This window comes from Sceloporus occidentalis, unplaced genomic scaffold, assembly GCF_023333645.1.
Source record: "Sceloporus occidentalis isolate IW3139 unplaced genomic scaffold, rSceOcc1.0.p SCAF_5, whole genome shotgun sequence".
Taxonomy (NCBI): Eukaryota; Metazoa; Chordata; class Lepidosauria; order Squamata; family Phrynosomatidae; genus Sceloporus; species Sceloporus occidentalis.
The window spans coordinates 179,167,344-179,187,372 of NW_028316985.1; the positions used below are offsets into that span (position 1 = coordinate 179,167,344).

A 20,029-nucleotide genomic window follows, 5' to 3' on the forward strand; every position below is an offset into this window, starting at 1 on the left:
TATGGTGATCATAAGGCAAATCTATCATGGGGTTTTATTAGTAAGATTTGTTCAGAGGGGGTTTGCCTTTGACTCTGACAGAATGTGTCTTGTCCAAGGTCTCCCAATTGGTTTCCATAGTTGAGTGCTGATTTGAACCTTGGTCTCCAGAATCAGTCTGGGCTCAAAGCACTACACCACATTAGCTCCCATTGTACTGGGCTTGTTGTTGTTAGCTACCCTCGAATTGACTCTGACTCATGGCGACCTTGTGGATGAGACATCTTCAAGACTCCCTAACTTCCATTGCTCCGCTCAGTCCCTGCAAACCCATAGTTGTGGCCCCCATGACTGAGTCCATCCACTTGGCATTTGGTCTTTCTCTCCGTTTTCTACCCTCTACCTTCCCTAGCATTATTGTTTTTTCTGGTGATCCATTCTTTCTCATTATGAGGCCAAAGTATAACAGTCTCGGTTTGATAATCTTGCCTTCCAAGGAGATTTCTGGTTTGATCTGTTCAAGGACCCATTTGTTTGCCTTTTTAGCTGTCTATGGTACTGGGTAGTGCATCCTAAAAGTACTGGGTAGTACAGCATGCCCTCGGCTTATGTGGCGGATCTGTTACGGACCCCCCCACACACACATAAGCTGAATTCCGCGCATGCTCAGGCCTCATTGGAATGAATGGGGCTCGTGCATGCAGCGGTGTGGTGGCATGCACGTGCCACGGGCGCGCACCCCATTCATTCCAATGGGATGCACCTCCCATTGTGCCCTGCGTGCTCCCGCGCAGTTTACCACATATGGTTAAAGCCACGTATAGCGCGCCCACATATGATGCTGGCGCACGGTACATCTCAAAAGATGTACGAGTAGTACATCCCAAAAGTAAGAGGGGCAGATGAGTGGCAACTAGAGGACATTTGAGGAGTCCCAAGTGTCAACAGCTTTAGGTGGCAATGCCAACCCAGCTCTGCACTTACCTCAGTGGTGGGGCCACAGGGAATGGGTATGCTTGGCCTCAGCAGTTGGCTGTGTATCCTGGGTATTAGTTCTGATCCTTAACACAAGTAGAATGCTCCTTTAACAGAGAGAACTGACTGTGAAGTTCATTTTCTTAGCATTCATAGATTGGGTTTCTGCACTGCAAAAGGTGGAGAAAGGATTCTGTGTGCCCAGACGTGTACAAAACTTGATGCCATGAATGAATAGTTGAGCTGGATTTGGTTGCCACAACAACCAGTCCCAAACACAGCACAGCACTGAGAATCCATGCTAAAAACCACTGGGAACTCATTGAGCATTGTATCCTCTCCCTAAAGGTAAGAATATACTGTTTTAGTTTTATGAAAACTCAGAAGGTAAGCCAAGAATTACATCTTATGCAGATTTATAGAGCATTGTCCTTCTTCTATTAGATTGCATGTGGAATTCTGCTACTTTTTTGCAGTTCCTATGTAAATTTTATTTTCTTCTATCTTTAGCTAAGATTTTAAGGTTCCAATCCTGAGCACATTTACCATAAGCCGGCCCGTAATGAAAGGAGTCAATGGTGGCAGGTCTCTTCCAAGTCAATGGGACCATGGATTTGCTATGGGTTTTAATCCAAAAATTTAAAAGGAGCTTTCCAAGTGCCAGATGGTACCCCCCAGTATACGCTACCGAGAAAGCAAATTCTTTGGTATAAGAGGTGTGTTGCAGAAATCATATGAGTCAGTAGTTAACAATGTTCCTTTGAGTTTCAAACCAGCCACACTACTCACAATTAAGTTCCAAAGAAAGACCTCTTTTTTTGGTCCCATAGAGAGCTTGGTTGTTCACTCTGGGTGCATCTATACTGTAGAGATAATGCAGTTTCACACCACTTTAAATGCTATAGCTCCATCCTGTGGAGTCCTGGGATTTGTACTTCTTCAAGTTCTTTAGGCTTCTCTATGTAGGTGAAGCCATGAATCTGCTCCAGTGTTTAGTGCGAAGGTTATAGAAGATTTTGAATCTATTCTGGGTTATGGTTCAGAACACTGGATAGCCCCTTTATCACACAGACTAAGGGTGCATCTAAATAATGCAGTTTGATACCACTTTAAGTGCTATAGCTCCTTCCTAAGGAATCCTGGGATTTGTAATATTTCCATGTCTTAAGCCTTCTCTGCCAGAGAGTGCTAGTGCCTCACAAAACTATAAATCCTAGGATGAAGCCATGGCAGTTAAAGTGGTGTCTAACTGCATTATTTCAAGAGTGTATATGTACTTTCTGAGATGTTCAGTCAACATCTCCTTTTGGGATTCAGAGAGAATATCAACATAGTGATGGCCAAAATGAGAAACCACAATCAAGAAAGGTCATGTTTGTGTAGATTATTTAATTATTTAAAATTAATTCTGAGCTCTGCTTAACTGAGATGTTTGTCTCTTCCAGACACAAAGAGAAAATGCCCTTCAAGCACTTTAAAAAATGTGCCTATAACAAATCCAGGCTCTCTGACTCTTTGAACAGCCACCGCTGGAGGTTTTTGCAGAATGGTTTGGATGATTTCAGAGATGGTTTTCCTCCTCTGTGTGACAACATCATTATCCAACGATGTACAGAGGGTCCTGCCCCCATTGTTCTTCCTAATATACCCACAGGACTGGGCAGAAAGCAGCAGGGGCCCAAAAGGAGGTTGCCAACCAAGGCCCAGTGCTGCACTTCCAAGCTCAGCCAAATGCAGCAAACCAGAAGGAACCGCATTGCTCAGACTGAGTATTGCCTGAGTCAACATCCTTTAGTTCTATACCCTCATCTGGAAGAAAGCATCCCTCCAGAGGTAATCTCCTGCACTCATAGCAAAGGTTTGGGTTCAAAATATATAAATGCCAAAAAAAGAAAACCTTGATTTTGTCATTTTATATAAGGGGCAGCATTTTACTACACCATTGTATTTAATGGGAAATGAGCATCCACACATTTTGGTATCTGTGGGGAGTCCTAGAACCAAATTCCAGCAAATACCAAGGACCCACTGTGCTGATGGATGGGAAATGCAGTCCAACAGCATCTGGAGGCTGCAGTTATCTATTGATGCCATCTCTTTGTTCTTCGCCTTTTCTCTTTCTGATTCCTTTAAAAGCAGCTGTGTGAAGAACTGGAATTAAGTACATGGAACTTTTCCAATTACTCCTTTGTCATATATATAGCCACCCTAAGATCATGGGGTTTTCTTGACAAGTTTCTTCAGAGAGAGTTTGCCATTGCCATCCTCTGAGACTGAGAGAGTGTCACTTGCTTAGGGTCACCCAGTAGGTTTACATCGCCCAGCTGGGATTTGATCTCTGTTCTCCAGAGTCATAGTCCAAAGCTCAAACCACTATACCATGCTGGCCTGTGTTATTAAATCAAGAAAGAGCCTTGTGGTACCTTAAAGACTAAAAAAAGTTTTACTTGGGATAATTTTTTAAAATATTTTTTTATTACTCAAGAAAAAACACATATGTAGTACTTTAAAAATTACCACAAACTTACTCAACCCACTTACATATTTAGAAGACTTACACAAACAATTACTAAGATAAAAATAACAAATCAAAAGATTTCCTCCCCTCTAATTCTTGAATATCTCTGTTCTTGTCATACTTTGTTCTTTTTCTTTCTCGGTCCTTACATATGAACAAATAAAACTTATGTCTCTGCCTTTAGTGTAATATTTCTTTAAGAAAATATAATTATATTTATATTATATGTATGGATGGCAGCCGGTTTGTTCATTTCTTAATCCTTTATCCCATAAATACTTTGCTCTCCCCAGATTTGTTTAAGGTATAGCTGTATTCATTGGAATAGCCTTTTGTGGACTTCAGCCCATTGCCTCCAGATGCAGGGAGTGTAGTGGGCCGGAAGATTATGATATTAATTCCTTTGTGGGTGTGGGTGTGGGTGGATGGGGATCATAATAGTGGGGCAAGAAGAGAATTATTCGTCCCCTTTCTCCCTCCTTCAATTTCAATTCCCTCTGTCCCTTGCTTATGATTCACCCACCCACCCACCCACCCACCCACAGAAGGACATCGGCTGAGCTGGCAGCTTCATTCTGAGTGGGTGAGAAGAGAGAAATGCCATTCCTCTCCCTCCTGATTTGATTTCCATTTTACTCTCTTCCCCACTGGATATGAGTATCCACATCCACATGTGGACACACATAGGGTTCACCCTCCCTCCCCTGTGTGTGTATCTGTATTTGCCTACTCAGGCAATACTCCATACGGCTGGAGAAAATGGCATATGTTGTTGTTGTGTACCTCCGAGTTAACTCTAACTTATGGTATGGTATCATGGGGTGGCAAGATTTATTCAGAGGAGGTTTGCCATTGCCTTTCTCTGAGGCTGAGAGTGTGTGACATGCGTAACGTCCCCCAGTGGGTTTCCATGACCGAGCAGGGATTCAGACCCTTCTCTCCCAGCCTCCTAGTCCAACACTTAAGCCACTAATGGGATAGGATCCACAAAAAGGTATGCTAATGAAATACCATTTCTCTTTAAAGTGGCACAAGAGTCATTGGTCGGCATGCGGTTCAGACGTTACAAAACTGTAAGCCAGACTTAATAATATATTAGCTTTTGGGATTCAAGTTGGCGGTCATTAGTTACCAAACATGACTGCCCAAACCAGGCAGTGCCAGAAACAATGGATTTCTAAGGCATTACAGATCATGCCACTGGGAAATGACATCTGCAGTGATCCCTTGGTTGTAGGGCTCATTGAGAGAAGCAGTTGTGGGGTGGCAGGACCCCAAGGGAGCTCTCCAGCTGCCTGTTTGCAGCATGTCCTGGGGTGAGGAGAGCACTGCAGGTGTAATTCTTCATTGCTCCAGTCTCCCCACTGCCAGACATAGCTACAACAATGGAGCCCCGTCATCATAGTTACTTCTGAGTGACATTGCAGAATGCCAGTCTTTGTTATTTTTGTAACAATAAAAGATCATGGCTAAGCTAAGCTAACTCTCCCTCCAGAAATATGTATTTTATTACAGAGAGAGAGAGATGAATCTATACAGTATGGTTATACAGCTAGGTATGACAGCACTATAGACAGCTGCACTGTCTCAGAACTTGTGTACGTGCAGAAGTAACCAGTGGCTTCCAGTTGGAGAAAAGTGCCTTTGTCAATACTTATTGCACGACGATGCCTCCAATTCATATCTGCTGGGTCCCTGAAGCACGGTTAAGATGTCGCTTTGCATTGATGGATGAAATTCTTCAATGAGCACCCAGTCATGTTAGTCCTCAGGTGCAAAACATCATTACCAGAGCAGTTGTAATACTGATAGTCATGTGGTGTTAATGTCTCTTCCCTTCCCCTTGTCCTGCTTCCCCCTCACTATTTATTTATTTTTCATTTATTTCATTTAATTTCATTTAAATTTTTTTCTTTTTTCTTTTTTACTTAAATTGCATTAGCAGAACTCTGGAATTGCATTCAAAGGTAAAAATAAAAAAACCTGAAATGCATGTAGGGCAAATAGGTGGAGTTAAGGGGGAGTGCGGAAGAGAGCGCAATGGCAGACACAGCCCCAGTGGCTTCATTACAGAGACATGTGATAATCGCTGCTCTGAAACCGGTGTTTCCATTTTTATTAACTAATGTGACTGCAATGAGAGCAGAGCTCCTATGGTCATGTCCTATAACTGGAGAGCCAGTGTGATGCAATGGTTTTAGTGTTGGAGTAGAACTCTGGGAAACCAGGGTTCAAATCCCTGCTCAAACATGGAAACCTATTGGGTGTCCTTGGGCAAGTCACCTTCTCTCAGCCTTGGAGGAAGGCAATGGCAGAATCTCCTGCGAAGAAATCTTGCCAGGAAACCCCCACAAAGTGATTGACCTGAGTTGGAGTCAACTTGAAGGCGTTCAACAGCAACAGCAATAACAACAACACATAACTGGAGAGGGAGCCATGGTTTCCACCTCAGTGGGAATGAAAATTCACATATTTTAAACTAAACTAGATTTAGCCTGAATGAGTTATCTGGCTGCATCCACACTGCAGAAATAATCCAGCTTGACACCACATTAACTGCCATGGGTCAATGCTAAGGAATTTTGGGAATTCCCAAAATTCCCAGAATTCAAAGTAGTGTCAAGCTGGATTATTTCTGCAGTGTGGATGCAACCCAAGAAGTTGAACCTTATCCCACCAAATAAGTTTAGAACCTTGGACAGTTCCTTTAAAATCTGGATGAAAACTTAGAATGGATTCAGCACCCACTGACATGCCATCAGCGGTCACTTCATGCTCTCTAGACAGTATTTGCTGCAGTTCCCATCATTCCAAGCCAGCGTAGTTGATGATGAGGAATGCTGGGAAATACAGTCCAACAATATTGGGGGAGGGCACATGATTTACACTCCTGGTTTACTGATTTACTGAGTGGGATCTGACAACAAATAAAAAATTGTAACACCCCTAACTGAAAGAAAAGAGTTCTAGAAACAATGGGCTAGATTTTGGAGGTAATGAACTGTAGTTACTGTAATGAGTTAATTTCTTTTTTGCTATTGAGGTCACAAGAGTCATGCTATCAGTGGGAACTAAGTTGCTCTACTGGTGTAGTGAATAACGTTTCCATTATTCTTAAAAAGTAGATTTTAAAAGCCATTTTTAGTAATGCCTGTATTCATAGGCATTTTGACAAGAGCTGTGTTTTCAAGCACCACCACAAGTAACAAATACTTTCAAAAAGTAGCTTTCCAAAGACTGAAGAGAGGTTCCTCCTGATCTGAATACAGTCAAATCTGTGTGGATTTTATCCAATGGAAACTGTTGTCTTCAATGTAACTGGGTTTATGAATCTGCTTCAGATTGGATGATTCAGTGCTTTGGAATTTTTTTTTTAACACTCTGGACTAAAACCCAAAGCAGATTCACTGCTCCACTGACACAGGAGTCACTGGCCATCATGAAAGTGATCTCTCTTCTAGTAAGGAGACTTTCTGGTTCAGAAATTTCACACTGAGAGGAGCTAAGGAAATGAATAATTTATTGTGCATCAGTGCTACGATGCCCCATTTCTCATCCTGAAACTCATAGGAGATTGTCTCTTGAGTGAGCCGAACATTGGGAGGAATTTCCCTTGCTAGATCTCCCCTCTTGCAAGCAATAGTAGAGACAAGGAGTTATTCCTGTAAGATGGATTTTTTTAATCGTACGTTGCTGTTGTTGTTGAGCACCTTCAAGTCATTTCCGACTTGTGGCGACCTTAAGGTGAAGCTATCCCAGGGTTTTCTTGGCAAGATTTGTTCAGAGAGGTGTTTGTGTTCGTCTTCCTCTGAGGCTGTGATAGAGTGACTTCTCCAGGATCACTCAGTGGGTTTCCATGGCTGAGAGGGAGATTCAAACCCTGCTTTCCACCTCTTTTTACCATATGAGGTATCAAAAAAACAAAACAAGCTCAAAACCCCAAATTTGTAAGAACATACAATACAGATTTCAACCAAGAGGGAGCAGGAGATTAACATTTTTTTGGCACATTTTGTGCTCTGGACTCAATCAAGGCTGTTCTCTTCCCCAGCCGTTATTCTTCTTTTTGTTTTTGTTTTTATAAATTGTAGGCTGTCACAAGCCCAATTCACAATGAAGCCCAAATTTCCCCTGACTTTCCAATAAGTTTCCTTTCATTTGCAGCTGCATCAATGAGTTCATTAGTTTCATAAAATACTTGACTGTGTATGTCCACCACAGCACCAGCCTCAGACATTTGGCTGACCAGAGCGCAACGGCAAATGGTTTGCACTTTTTAGACATCCAGGTCATTGTACAGTTGGTGCAGGTGAAGTGGAAAATCCCATACACACCTTAACTTATCACTGTAAAAAAATAAAATAAAATGCCACAATAAGAAATTAAATAACAAATAATTTGCTGCCTAAACATTACACACACACACACACACACACAGTCAACTGTCTAAGGTAGCTCCCTAGAATGCCGAATATCAAGATTGCTCCTAGTGCCTTCTGTCAAAGTCTTCAGTTCATGGTTGTTCTGTGCCTTCAAGCTGATTTCAATTTATGGCAGCCCTATCATAGGAGTTTGTCACACGGGATGAATCCCATGCAGCTTTTGCAGGCTGTTTTTCACATGATGTTTGAGGTTAAACTCAAAAGAAAGTAGGAAAAAACCACAAATACGGGTTGTTTTTGAGACAATATTTGTGTGAAAGAGAACGTGAAAATAATCCGAACAGAAAGCCAACAAAACCCGCTCCTTTTTATTTTCAAGAAATTCTGAAAGTTTGTTGTGGCACCAGAGCTCTCTGACAGTGGAGGCTAAATATCTCACAAAACTACAAATCCAAGAATTCCATAGCATCGAGCCATGGCAGTTGAAGTGGTATTAAACTGTATTAATTCTTCAGCATGGCAACGGGCTTCAATCTATGCTAGTCTGTTGCAGAATAACAGCAAAGACTCTTGTGAATGTGACAGTTTAAAGAAGAAAAAATGTATTATTCCATAAGCTTTCCATGGTCTAGTGGTTTGAGCATTGGACTACGACTCTGGAGACCAGGGTTTGATTCCTTGCTCGGCCATGAAACCCCCTGGGTGACCGTGGCTGAATCACACCCTCTCAGCCTCAGGGGATGGCAATGACAAACCTTCTCTGAACAAATCTTGCCAAGAAAACCCCATGATAGGGTTTTAGGGTCGCCATAGGTTGCAAATGACCTGAAGACACACAAGAGCAACAAGAGTAGAATCCACTTTATCAAATGCATATAATATCATCCTTAGCTGCAAGTATATATACAGATAGTTATTGTTTGGGGAGTAAGCAATGATTTCTTTGAAGCAGCACAAGTCTTTGTTGTTTTGATGAGTGTTAAATGAATTCTCTGGGAGTTTCCATCGGGCCTGGCTTGACCCTTCTGTCAATGCCCTGCGTTTCCTGTTGAGTGTGGAAATGACTCCCACAATACAGCACAAAAGTTGTCCATATCAGACCAGATGAACTAAAATCAATCCAACAAAACAGGAGAAGAGAATGTTTTTTCCTGTTACTGTTTCTCTCATCCAGATCGCACCCACCCCAGCCCCACACTGGGCAATTCCAGCTTGGTTTAAAGAAAGGAAGGATGGAAGAAAGGAAGGAAGGGGATTCCTAGATTTCATTGCTTCATTTTGTTTACAGCATTTTGTTCAACTCTGACTCTTTACTTGAACATTTCTGAGAAATTACTAAGCAGGACTGACACGAAGATATCTATGTTACACAATTGCAGCAGTTTGATTCCACTTTAGCTATCATAGCCCCATTGCATAGAATCCTGAGATTTGTAGTTTGATGAGGCACCTAGAAGAGTCTGGTAGAGAGCTCTTGTATGCACTTCCCTTAATAAAAGCCCTAGTCTAAGTGTGTGTTGTGTGTCTGACTTATGGCGACCCTAAGGCAAACCTATCATGGCATGATTGTTGGCAAGATATGTTCAGAGGAGGTTTACCATTGAGGCTGAGAGAGTGCAACTTGCCCAAGGTTGCACAGTGGGTTTCATGGCAGAGCTGGGAATCAAACTCTGGTCTCTAGAGTCAATGTCCAACATTCAAACCACCCATTTCATGCTTGCTCCCCCTAGTCTAAGTACTACCCCAAATTACCAATTTGGATTCTGAGGGACAAACGACAGCAATTAAAATGGGATCAAACTGCTACATCTGAGCCGTGCAGATTCAGTCTTTGTTGCCTTAAAGCAGAGAAGCAAACATGGCTCCCCACAAACTCACCCACTAAGTTGCATAGCAGCCAAAGTCTGGCCAATTATCCTGACAAACGATCCAAGAGAAAATCCCAGAAGCCTTTCCCATGCTGGCTGGGGAATTCTGGGAGTAGCAGCCTAAAAAGAGTAACTTATCCCAGCTCTTTGGAAATCATGCATCATGCATCTCCAGAGAAACACTTCTGATGATACTTGTACACTCTGTAACTCTTTTTCTCCTATTATTTCATTTTTAGCTTTTCAAGGAGGTTGTTGGTATCCTTGATCCAGAAATGCTTCCAGGTAGTGACGAAGCTGATACAGGCTTTGTTGAACAGGAGCATTACACTTCCTCTACAGTTAAGTCTCCACTGGAAAACAAAAGAAGAAGACGAACAAAGTTCAAGTTCACCAAACAGTGAGTATTAAGTAATACCTAGTGACAGAAACATTTAGGAGCTATCAGAAATGATAACCTTACTGAAATCATGGTGTTGCAGCAACTATAGATGGATATCCCAAAAACACATTGCTGTTGTTGTGTGCCTTCAAGTCATTTCCAGCTTATGGTGACCCTAAGGTGAACCTTAGAAAGTGTGGCTTGTCCAAGGTCACCCAGTGGGTTTGCATGGCTGAGCCAGGATGCAGTCCAACACTCAAACCACTACACCATGCTGGCTCTAAACAACAGCATGCCTAAACAAATTTACTCAGAACTATTATTTTCTAAGCTAATGGAGACCTCTTTGTTTTATAGGCCTTTGAGGACTGACTGCTTGGAGGGAGAGGGCTAGTATGTGCTGTGTTGTTTCTATTTGTATTTTCTCTTTTTAACAGCTTTTAATATCATTGATAGTTAAATTATGTTTTAACTTTTGTTCAATGTAATTCTTTAGCTGTACCTTTTTTTTTGTCTTTTTGTCTTTTGTAAGCTGCCTTGGGGAGCTATTTTGGCATAGTGGTTTGAGTGAAGGGCCATGACTCTAGAGACCAGGATTTGATCTCCAGCTTGGCTATGAAACCCACTGGGTGACCTTGGCCATGTCACACACTCTCAGCCTCAAGGGAAGGCAATGGCAAACCTTTTCTGAACAAAATCGTGCCAAGAAAACCCTACAATTGGTTCACTTTAGTCAGAAACTACTTGAAGGCACACAACAACAACAGCAAAAGATGCCTTGAGTCCCAGATTAGGAACGGGAAAAGATGGAATGATAACAAGAACAAGAACAACAATTATCATTATCCAACTAGTGCAATTACATCTTATAAAACTTGCACTAAATTAAACATGGGGGAAATGCTGTCCACACCCCCCAGACATAATTCTGGGTCCTTTTGGAGCCAAACAAAAGAGGAAAGGGTTTTTTTTTGGGGGGGGGGGGTCTTTTGACCCCACACAAATCATGGGCCACACTTTGCCCAGTCTCATTTTACAACATGATTTGAGAAATCCATGCTGAGCCATGATACTGTTACCTTGCCCAAGAATTCTCTCTCAGTCTGACCTATCTCACAGGGCTCTTATGAAGATAAAGGGGAAAGGAAGAAAGCCACATGTATTCCCTTGAGCTCATTGGAGGAAACATGGGATACAAATGTAACAAATAAATACATTTATTGGGGAGTTTATTACATGGGAGGGATCCCATGCAAAAACGGGATTTAAAGTGAAAAAAACCTGATTTATTATCAGACGACGTCCGTGTTAACCCAACATTAACCCAGACAGAAAGCAGAAAAGACATGCAAAAGCACAACTGATTTTCAGACTACGTCACTGTTAAGGTGCGTTAATATGACATTAACCTGGCTAGAAAGTAGACAAAACATGATTCTTTTTACTTCTGGAAAATGCTATTCTTTTTACTTCCAAAAAATCCCCAGAGTAAAAAGAATCACGTTTTGTTGACTTTCTAGCCAGTTTAATGTTGCGTCAACCCCAATGTGTCTGAAAATCAGTTGTGGTTTTTTGTGTTCTCTTAGGTTTTTTTCAGGTTTTAAATCCCGTTTTAAATCCCATTTCTGCACCGGCTGTCTCCTGTGTGATAAACTCCTCAGTCTGACCTACCTCACAGGGCTGTTATTATGAGGATAAAGGGGAAAGGAAGAAAGCCACATGTATCCCCTTGGGCTCATTGGAGGAAACATGTGATACAAATGTAACCAATAAATACATTCCTTAAAAATAATGATAAACAAACAAAATTGATGGGTTCTTAGGTTCAGCAAATTAACATTTCCTTCATTCCAAATACTGATTTCTATAAGAAGGCAAGGTAAAAACAGAGATTACACATATACTGTACATTAAGAATTCTTGAATGCCACCTTGTGGGTCCAGATGATTAGGCATCTTGGGAGGTTTTTAGGAAAATAAGAGTAGCCTATACTTGCAGATTGTACTATGTGTGTGTGTGTGTGTGTGTGTGTGTGTGTGTGTGTTTTGTGTGTGCCTGTAAATGCCATCCAATATACACAATTTTTTGCTGCCAAAGATTTTCCTGCTAAGGAATGTGTGCAAATGTTGTGTGTCTTCAAGTCATTTCCAACATATGGCAACAGGCAAACCTATCATGGGTTTTCTTGGCAAGATTGGGGGTTTGCCATTGCCTTCCTCTGAGGCGGAGAGAGTGTGATTTGCCCAAAGTCAGCCAATGAGTTTCCATGGCTGAGCAGGAAATCAAACCCTGGTCTCCGGAGTGGTAGTCCAACACTCAAACCACTGTGCCATGCTGTTCTCAGTATGGAAAGTAGTGATAGTAAAGTTTCGCCTGCATAATTTTCTGACTTATCAAAGTGCTGCTTAAAAACAAGGCTTATGAGGATAAAGGTATCAGAATGGCTACTAGTCATGCTACTAAGCAAGGAGCTAGGTTAAATCAGTGTTGAGAATCATGAGTCTGTGGCCCATTGGGGATACGTCTGGTGGGCCGCCTAGGGTCCCATTGAGGCCTCCCATCCTAGCCACGGTTTTGGTTTCAGCCAATGACATCTTGGTCATTTGTGGCCAAAAAGTGTCTTTTAAAAGGTTAAGACCCTGTTTTCGAAGGACCATTATAAGCTATTTCAGGGGGCTTCCTAGGCTGAAACAGCAAACTATCCCACAAAATGGTCCCATGGGCCACAAGAAGTGCCACAGTGCCACTTCTAGCCACCCAAAATGGCAGCCCTCCAGACAGGGTAACCAGATATCGTAACTGCAAAGGAGGGTAAGGCACTGCAAAATGTAGGACATTCAAGGAAAATGTAAGGTGTTATGCAATAAAAACTAAAAACACTAATTTCAGTGTAAATGTATGCTTCTTAATCATGCCCAAAAATGAAGGACATTTTGAAATTCCACCTGAACAGACAGTTGAATTAAAGGACATGTCCTGGAAAAGGAGGACAGCTGGTCATCCTGTCTCCAGAGCTCCTCAGAAGTTGAAAATTGGGCAGCTCAGTCCTTTGGTCTTCCATGTTGGGTTTAATTAACTTTGAAGATGACCTTTAGGGTTAGAAATGGCTACTTGTCACAATGCCAATATATTACCTCCAGCGAGGGAGTATGCCTCCGAACATCTCTTGCTGAAGAGGACAATGGAAGGTGCTTTTTTGGAACTTGGGAAAGTTACTGTTTTGGCCTGCTGTTCCCAGAATTCCCCAAGTAGCCAGGCTACTGGGAGGGGTTGTGGAAAAGTAACTTTTCCAAGCTCTGGTGTTGTTCTGCTTTTGTCTTGTTGGTGGACAAGACAACTGGTTGGCAGCTGTTTATTGTGTTGTTATTGTTGTTTACAACAACTGTTGCTGTAAAACATTTATATACTATTCAATAATATAAAATACTAAACCACCATATTAAAATACAATAAAAAACAAAACCACACATGGAGAGATATAATGGAAAATAACACAAAATACACAGCACAGATAATTGAATATACTACAAATATAAAACTGTTTCAAGAGAATGCCGGATAGATGTTTGGTCTGATCCATCCACCACTCCTGTTTTTATATTCTAAATGTAAGAGGAATAAAGCTACAATGTTATGTGCACTTTTTTGGGAATGAGTCCAATTGAACAGAATGGAATTTATGTTTGAGTAAATATGCATGCAGCATTTATGCTGTAAATCAGAGTGTTTTGGCAATGTCTTCTATACAGCAAGGACTCTAAAGTCAAGGATCCTTACACCTGGTTCTCCAAAAAGGAAGTAGAAGCAAGAGAAAGGGAGGCCAAGCTGAATTATGTTCCACCTCTCAGTGAGAATGTAAAGCGAGCTACGAGGGAGCTTTGCAGCTGGCTTGAATCTCTAGTGAGTAAAATAATGTTTTCATTTAATCTTTTTCAGAGCCCAGATGGATTCATTCCTCTAGTATGTGTGTTGACAAGGCAATGAAAGTACGGAAAATTGCAAAATAACAACAGCCAACCCCCCCCCCCCCCAAATTATCTTTATTGTTGGCAATATTTTTCTAGAGATGGATAAACCTATTTATTCCAAATTCATATGTTTCTATCCTAATTCTATTTCACATTCCTCTTAATCTTCCATTTAAATCTATCTCTGAAGTACAGATTTAATACTATTTGAATATGAATTTTAAAATGTTTGTTTTCTCGGAGAATAAGTAGTGAAACATGTTTCTCCTCTGGATATGTATTTCAGTATATACCTTGATGCGTTTTAAATGGCTGAAAATTGTGTTGTATAACATGCAAATCGGAATTGTAAATGTGTGCATAATTTCTGGTTAGCCTGAGTCCTTGTTCATACCTTTGAAGAAGTTGTTGTTGTTGGTGGTGGTGATGTTGTGTATCTTCAAATAAATTCTGATTTATGGCAATCCTAAAATCCTAATGGGTTAGTAATTGGTTGACTGGGCAAACCCAAAGGGTGCTCAACAATTCTTTAAGGGTTGTTTTTGCCCCCTCGTTGGCATGACACACAGAAAACTCAGGAAGCTGGCACTGGAGAAACAAAGCTAGATGGTCTTTCAGGGGAAGAACACTTTCATCAGAGAATCATAGAGTTGGAAGGCACCCCAAGGGCCATGCAATACAGTCTCCTGCTATGTAGGACTCCATTGCTGAGAGGTGGATATTCAACCTCTGTTTAAACACTTCCGATGAAAGAGACTATACCACGTTCCAAGGCAGGCTATCCCACTGTCAAACAGCTCTTATTGACAAACAGGTCTTTGTGGTGATTAATGAAAATCTCTGTTCTTGCTGGAATCTCTTCCTTGCCTTGCTATTTCATCCCATCTCTTCCTTTTTAGGAGAGAAGCTAAATTTATAATAGAAGCAAGTCTGCATATATAGATTAGATACGAGTGAAATTTAAGCCTTACATAAGAACCCCATGGTTTGGTGTTTTTAGATTCTTCAATATATACATACATTTTATACAGGTTGAGTCTTCTTTAGCTGGAATTCTGAAATCCAAACTATTCCAAAAAAAGCATAGCTTTTTTCATTGGTGGCTGAGATAGTGACAGCTTTGCTTTCTGATGTTTCAATGTATACAAACTTTATTTCCTGCAAAAATCATTTAAAATATTCTATAAAATTACCTTCAGGCTATGTGTATGAAGTTTATGAAACATTTATGAAATACAAATGAATTTTGTGTTTAGACTTGGGTCCCATTGGCAAGATATTTCATTATTCGCAGGCATTTGCAAATACAGGTATTTCAAAATCCCTCCTCCCTCAGATTAATAAACAATAAAAAATACCTGAAATACAAAACATTTCTGGTTCCAAGCATTTCGGACAAGGAAGACTCAACCTATATTGTATTTTATATCAAACAATGTGTACCATGATTTACAAACATGTTTACAAATATGATTTACTAAAATATGCACAAGATATAACATTTCCCTTTTATTATGAAATAGTAGTATATGTGCTGCTGAGAAATAAATATTGCTTGGAAAATATGTGCTCAGTTTGAATGATCCTTCCAGGGAGGAGAGAAGTATGACATTGATGAAGCCGCTGTTCTAAGCCTGTTTGATGGAGCATATGAGAGCAGGCTTCCTACCTCTGTTCCTATAAATATTCTGGAGCTGAAAGATTTACCTGTAGAAATGCAGACATATGTTGGAAGGTCACCAGTTCAGGCCACTGTGCAAAGAACTGCTCAGCCAGGCAGCCATTCAAAGGTATGTGACCCTTGTTTCTTTGTGTTTTAAAGGTATTTGGCTCTTTAGGGAAGACATGTTGTTAGAGCTTTTTCTCTCTTTGAAATGAAATGAAGAGATGACCATTTCTCTAAGCCAGGAGTGGGCATGTTCCATGGCTCCAGTAGCCATTTTACTTCTCCTCCAGACTGCATTGTCCAACAACGTCTGATCCCCTCCCTCAAAAAAACATTTTGGTATGGAAAACGTATGAAAAGTAGCTATCCCAGCATGCTAATGGATATGGGCAAGTTGAAGCAGCTTCAGAGAAAGGCAACAAGGATGATAAGAAGTACGGAAAACAGGACATATGGGGGGAAATTGGGCTTGTTCAGCTTGGTGAAGAAAAGACTGAGATATGAGGATGATGAGGATGATGACGATGATAATTGCCCTCTTTTAAATACCTCAAGGGCTGTCCCAGAGAGGAGGGTTCAGATTTGTTCTCTGCTGTCACAGAGGACCGGACTAGGTCTAATATTTTTAACTTACAGGAAGATAGATTTTGTTTCAATCTTAGAAGAAACTTGTTGACAGTAAGAGCAGTCCAGCAATGGAACCAATTGCCTGGAGTGGTAGTGGGGCCTCCTTCTCTGGACATGTTTAAAAAGAGGCTGGACAGCTACCTGCTAGGGACTCTCTTGCTGTAAATCCTACACTGAGCAGGGTATTGGAGTCAATGGCCTATGAAGCCCCTTCCAGCTCTTAGATTTTATGGTTCTATGAAACAGCCCATGACTCTCCCATGCAGAATGGAGGAGGAGGTAAAAATGCAGTTAGAAATGATTTGCTCTTGCTGCTGTTTGTAATTGTTGTTGTTGTTGTTGTTGTTGATGTGAACAGGAATTTTGCCAGCCTAAGTGGGAAAAGATCAGGTTTGGTGCCTGGTACTTGGACCCAAAGACTTGGACAAAGCAGAAAGTGAATGAGCCTTTAGCAGAGCCCAAATCAAAGAATGCAAGCATCCAGAATTCAAGACAGACACTTGATGAAAAGGTATTCCCGGATACCTAGCAGGGTCTCTTTTTCTAAGTGAGAGACCTTGCATTGATAATGCGATATTGCTAGCAACTAGAATATAATTTAATGGCTTTTTATATGATAACCCAACTAATTGTGTTAAATTTATTATTATTATTATTATTATTATTATTATTATATTTTGGTAAGCTGCTTTTCATGAGAAAGATGGGATAGAAAATAAATAAATAAATACCATCTTTTTCCCCAGACTGGAACACAAAGCAGATTACAAAAATTAAAAAAGACATTGTTAAAAATGCACAGGATGCAAAAGTCAAAACAAGGTTAAAGAATAGAAAAATTGAAACTAAATTAAAAGGTGCATCATTAAACATACAAACACACATACACAAGCAGAACAATTAGCAATATCCAGCCCATTATATAAGATGGAATGAAATAAATACCCCTTTCTGCAAGATCTATTTTAGTGGGGGCAAAGCTATTTTGTATTACATAGGCAGGCAGACAGGGGTCTAGTAATTCCAAAAGTCCTCTTGAGAGGTGTATGTGTGTAAGAGAGATTTTAAGTGCAAGGAGACAGATGAAAGGCTGTACTGCACCCGTCCCTATGGGAGAAAGTGTCCTGTTTGCTTTCTCCCATGGCATTATGGGAACATTGAGAATCATTTCTCCACTGAAAGACAGAGAGAGACAAAGGGTGATCAGGGGGTGGAGGAGCAAGTAGACAGTGTGTGGTGGGGAAAAGAATGACCTTCAGTGCATTCCTCTCCAACTTGGTGTCCTCCAGATATATTGGAGAAAAATGCCCACCACCTGGTTGCACATACTGACTGGGGGTGATTTGGAGTTCTAATCCAACACATTTGCAGAGCACCAGGTTTGGGAAAGTTGCTCAAAGGTGCGCCATACCTACTCTGACCTTGGCATGCTTTTGCAGGATGCTGAGACAGTGCAGCTTTACACAATTCATTCTTTTAAGGAATTTCTCGAAACGAAAGGCTACCAGATTCCAGAGGTAAGCATGGTGATCAACCATCAATGTATTTGGGCAGCCAGACCATGGGACCCCCAAAACTCCCAGAAACTAGGGATCTGTGAACATGTGGATAATCTTCTCTCTCTTCCTTACTTCTCTTCCAAGATGTGGTGAGTCCCAGCGTGGCTGATCTTTTCCTCTACACAAAACAATCTCTTAGTTAAGCAACCTGAATATATTTTCAGAATATATATTTAAATGCTGTTCGTAAACTTTTCAGCAATAGAATTTTCCTTGAATTTATAGTCTCAGAGGGATACATGCAAGAAATTCAGGCCATTTGTCTTGCAAACCCATCTAAAGTTGACTGCCAATAGGATCTAATGCCCTGGGAAACTATCCCAATCCAACAGACTCCACTCCAGGTGGAAGACCAAAGATTTAAAGGAACTCTACAAGGTACTGAACCTATTTTTAGCATCTTGGATGGCTCCTTTATAAAGTCTAGAATAAAAAACAAAGTAGATTCACTGCCTCAATGATATAGATGTCATTCACTGGTTCAGAGACACCTTCTCCTTTAATATCACATCTATAAACTTCTCCTCATACTCCATCAAGAGAATAAGGGCCAAAGTCATAATGGACCAGAGTAGGGTTGGAAAATCAGAGATTTGGGGAATACTGCAGTCTCTTATCATCTACCATGGCACAATCTCTTATCATCTGTTCTGCCAGCTATGGCTTCTGGGAGCCTAAATCTGAAAGCCTCTGGAGGGCCCAAAGTATCCCCTGTCCCAATCCAATGTTTATCTAACAGCTCTTTTTACAAACATATTGACATTTATGTTTTGGTTTAGTTCCTGAGGCAGATGCTTGCTGTACAAGATGCTCCTGGACAAAAAGTTTTGAGGAGCCCCATGAAAGAATTTTAGAGATGCGAGGAGCTCAGAGGAGGTTCTTCACTAACTGCAAGCAATCAATATAAAAAACTGGAGTGTGTCAAGGCTAAAGAAAATCTGAGCTTGCCATCATAGAGCTTTAACTTAGGAAGAACTCTCAGGTGTAGTTAGTTTAGCTGCTTGAGGTCCTTTTGGACACCTTCACATATATTTATAATGGACTATGGCTATTGGTTGATATTATATTGCTGGAAGTACTGTAGAAGGATTCACTTCTTCCATTTACTTTTCTTACTTATTGGTTGGTCAGATCATGTCAACTCACCTAGCAATACCTTGTTGAACAGTCCTACCTGAGAATGTGGTGTAGTGGGTCAAATACTTTATAATTATCAGAATCTATGATATACATCATACTACTAGCAGAAAATAGCAAAGACTTGCAACGGCTATTGAAGAAAATAAAGGACAAAAATGCAAAAGCAAGGTTACAGCTGAAATTTACAGGATGAGAATTGACTCATTTGAAATGTGGCACTGGAGGCAGGTTCTACAGATAACATGGACTGCCAAAAAGACAAAGAAATAGGTCCTAGAGCAAATCAAGCCTGAACACTCCCGAGAAGCCCAAATGACCAAACTGAGGCTGTTGTATTTTGGACATATCATGAGATATGATGACATATTAGAAAAGACAATAATGCTTGGTAAAGAGAAAGGTGTAGGAAAAGAGGGCTATGGACCTTATCACACCATACGAATCCCGCTCAGAAATGGGATTTAAAAGTAGAAAAAAAACTGCAAATGTGGGTTGTTTTGCAGATCATGTTTCTCCCAAACAGCAATAAGACAAAAATAAAGTTGACAGAAAGTGGACAAAAACGACACTTTTTTACTTTTGGAAACTTCCCAAAAGTAAAAAGGTGTCGTTTTTGTCCACTTTACATTCACTATTTTCGCGTTATTTCTGTCTGGGAGAAATGCATCTGAAAATCATGGTGTCATTCACATGGGAGATTATCGCACTGCATTCTGAGACCGTTCTCATCACGTGATGAGAACGGAACGCATTTGAGTATACCGCACGTATGTGTTCCAATCGGGTTCTCAGAACGCTTAAATGTGTTCCAAATGTGTTCCAGGAGGGTACAGATATGAATGTGTTCCCAGAGAGCTGAAACCTGATGAGAACGTTCCAACAGAGGTGTGTGCGATATTCTTATCTGTTCTCAAATCCGTTCTCTCATTCCTCCGTCTCCTGATTGGCTGAAAGAATGACAGGC

At 40.9% G+C, this 20,029-nt stretch overlaps 1 protein-coding gene across 2 annotated transcripts; it reads left to right on the plus strand.

The window, feature by feature from the left end:
- Positions 1-1,224: 1,224 nt before the first annotated feature.
- LOC149313229 (protein FAM47E-like) lies at positions 1,225-19,626 on the plus strand. Of its 2 annotated transcripts, XM_089527128.1 has the most exons (8): positions 1,225-1,302; positions 2,400-2,787; positions 9,962-10,122; positions 13,855-14,005; positions 15,666-15,863; positions 16,725-16,877; positions 17,806-17,883; positions 18,705-19,626. In XM_089527128.1, the coding sequence occupies exons 2-8, from the start codon at positions 2,413-2,415 to the stop codon at positions 18,777-18,779; spliced, it is 1,191 nt and encodes a 396-aa protein (XP_089383254.1). In that variant the 5' UTR covers positions 1,225-1,302; positions 2,400-2,412; the 3' UTR covers positions 18,780-19,626. The 2 variants fall into 2 exon arrangements, with proteins under 2 accessions (XP_089383254.1, XP_089383253.1); XM_089527127.1 differs by lacking the exon at positions 1,225-1,302 and having other exon boundaries at positions 2,334-2,787.
- Positions 19,627-20,029: the final 403 nt, after the last annotated feature.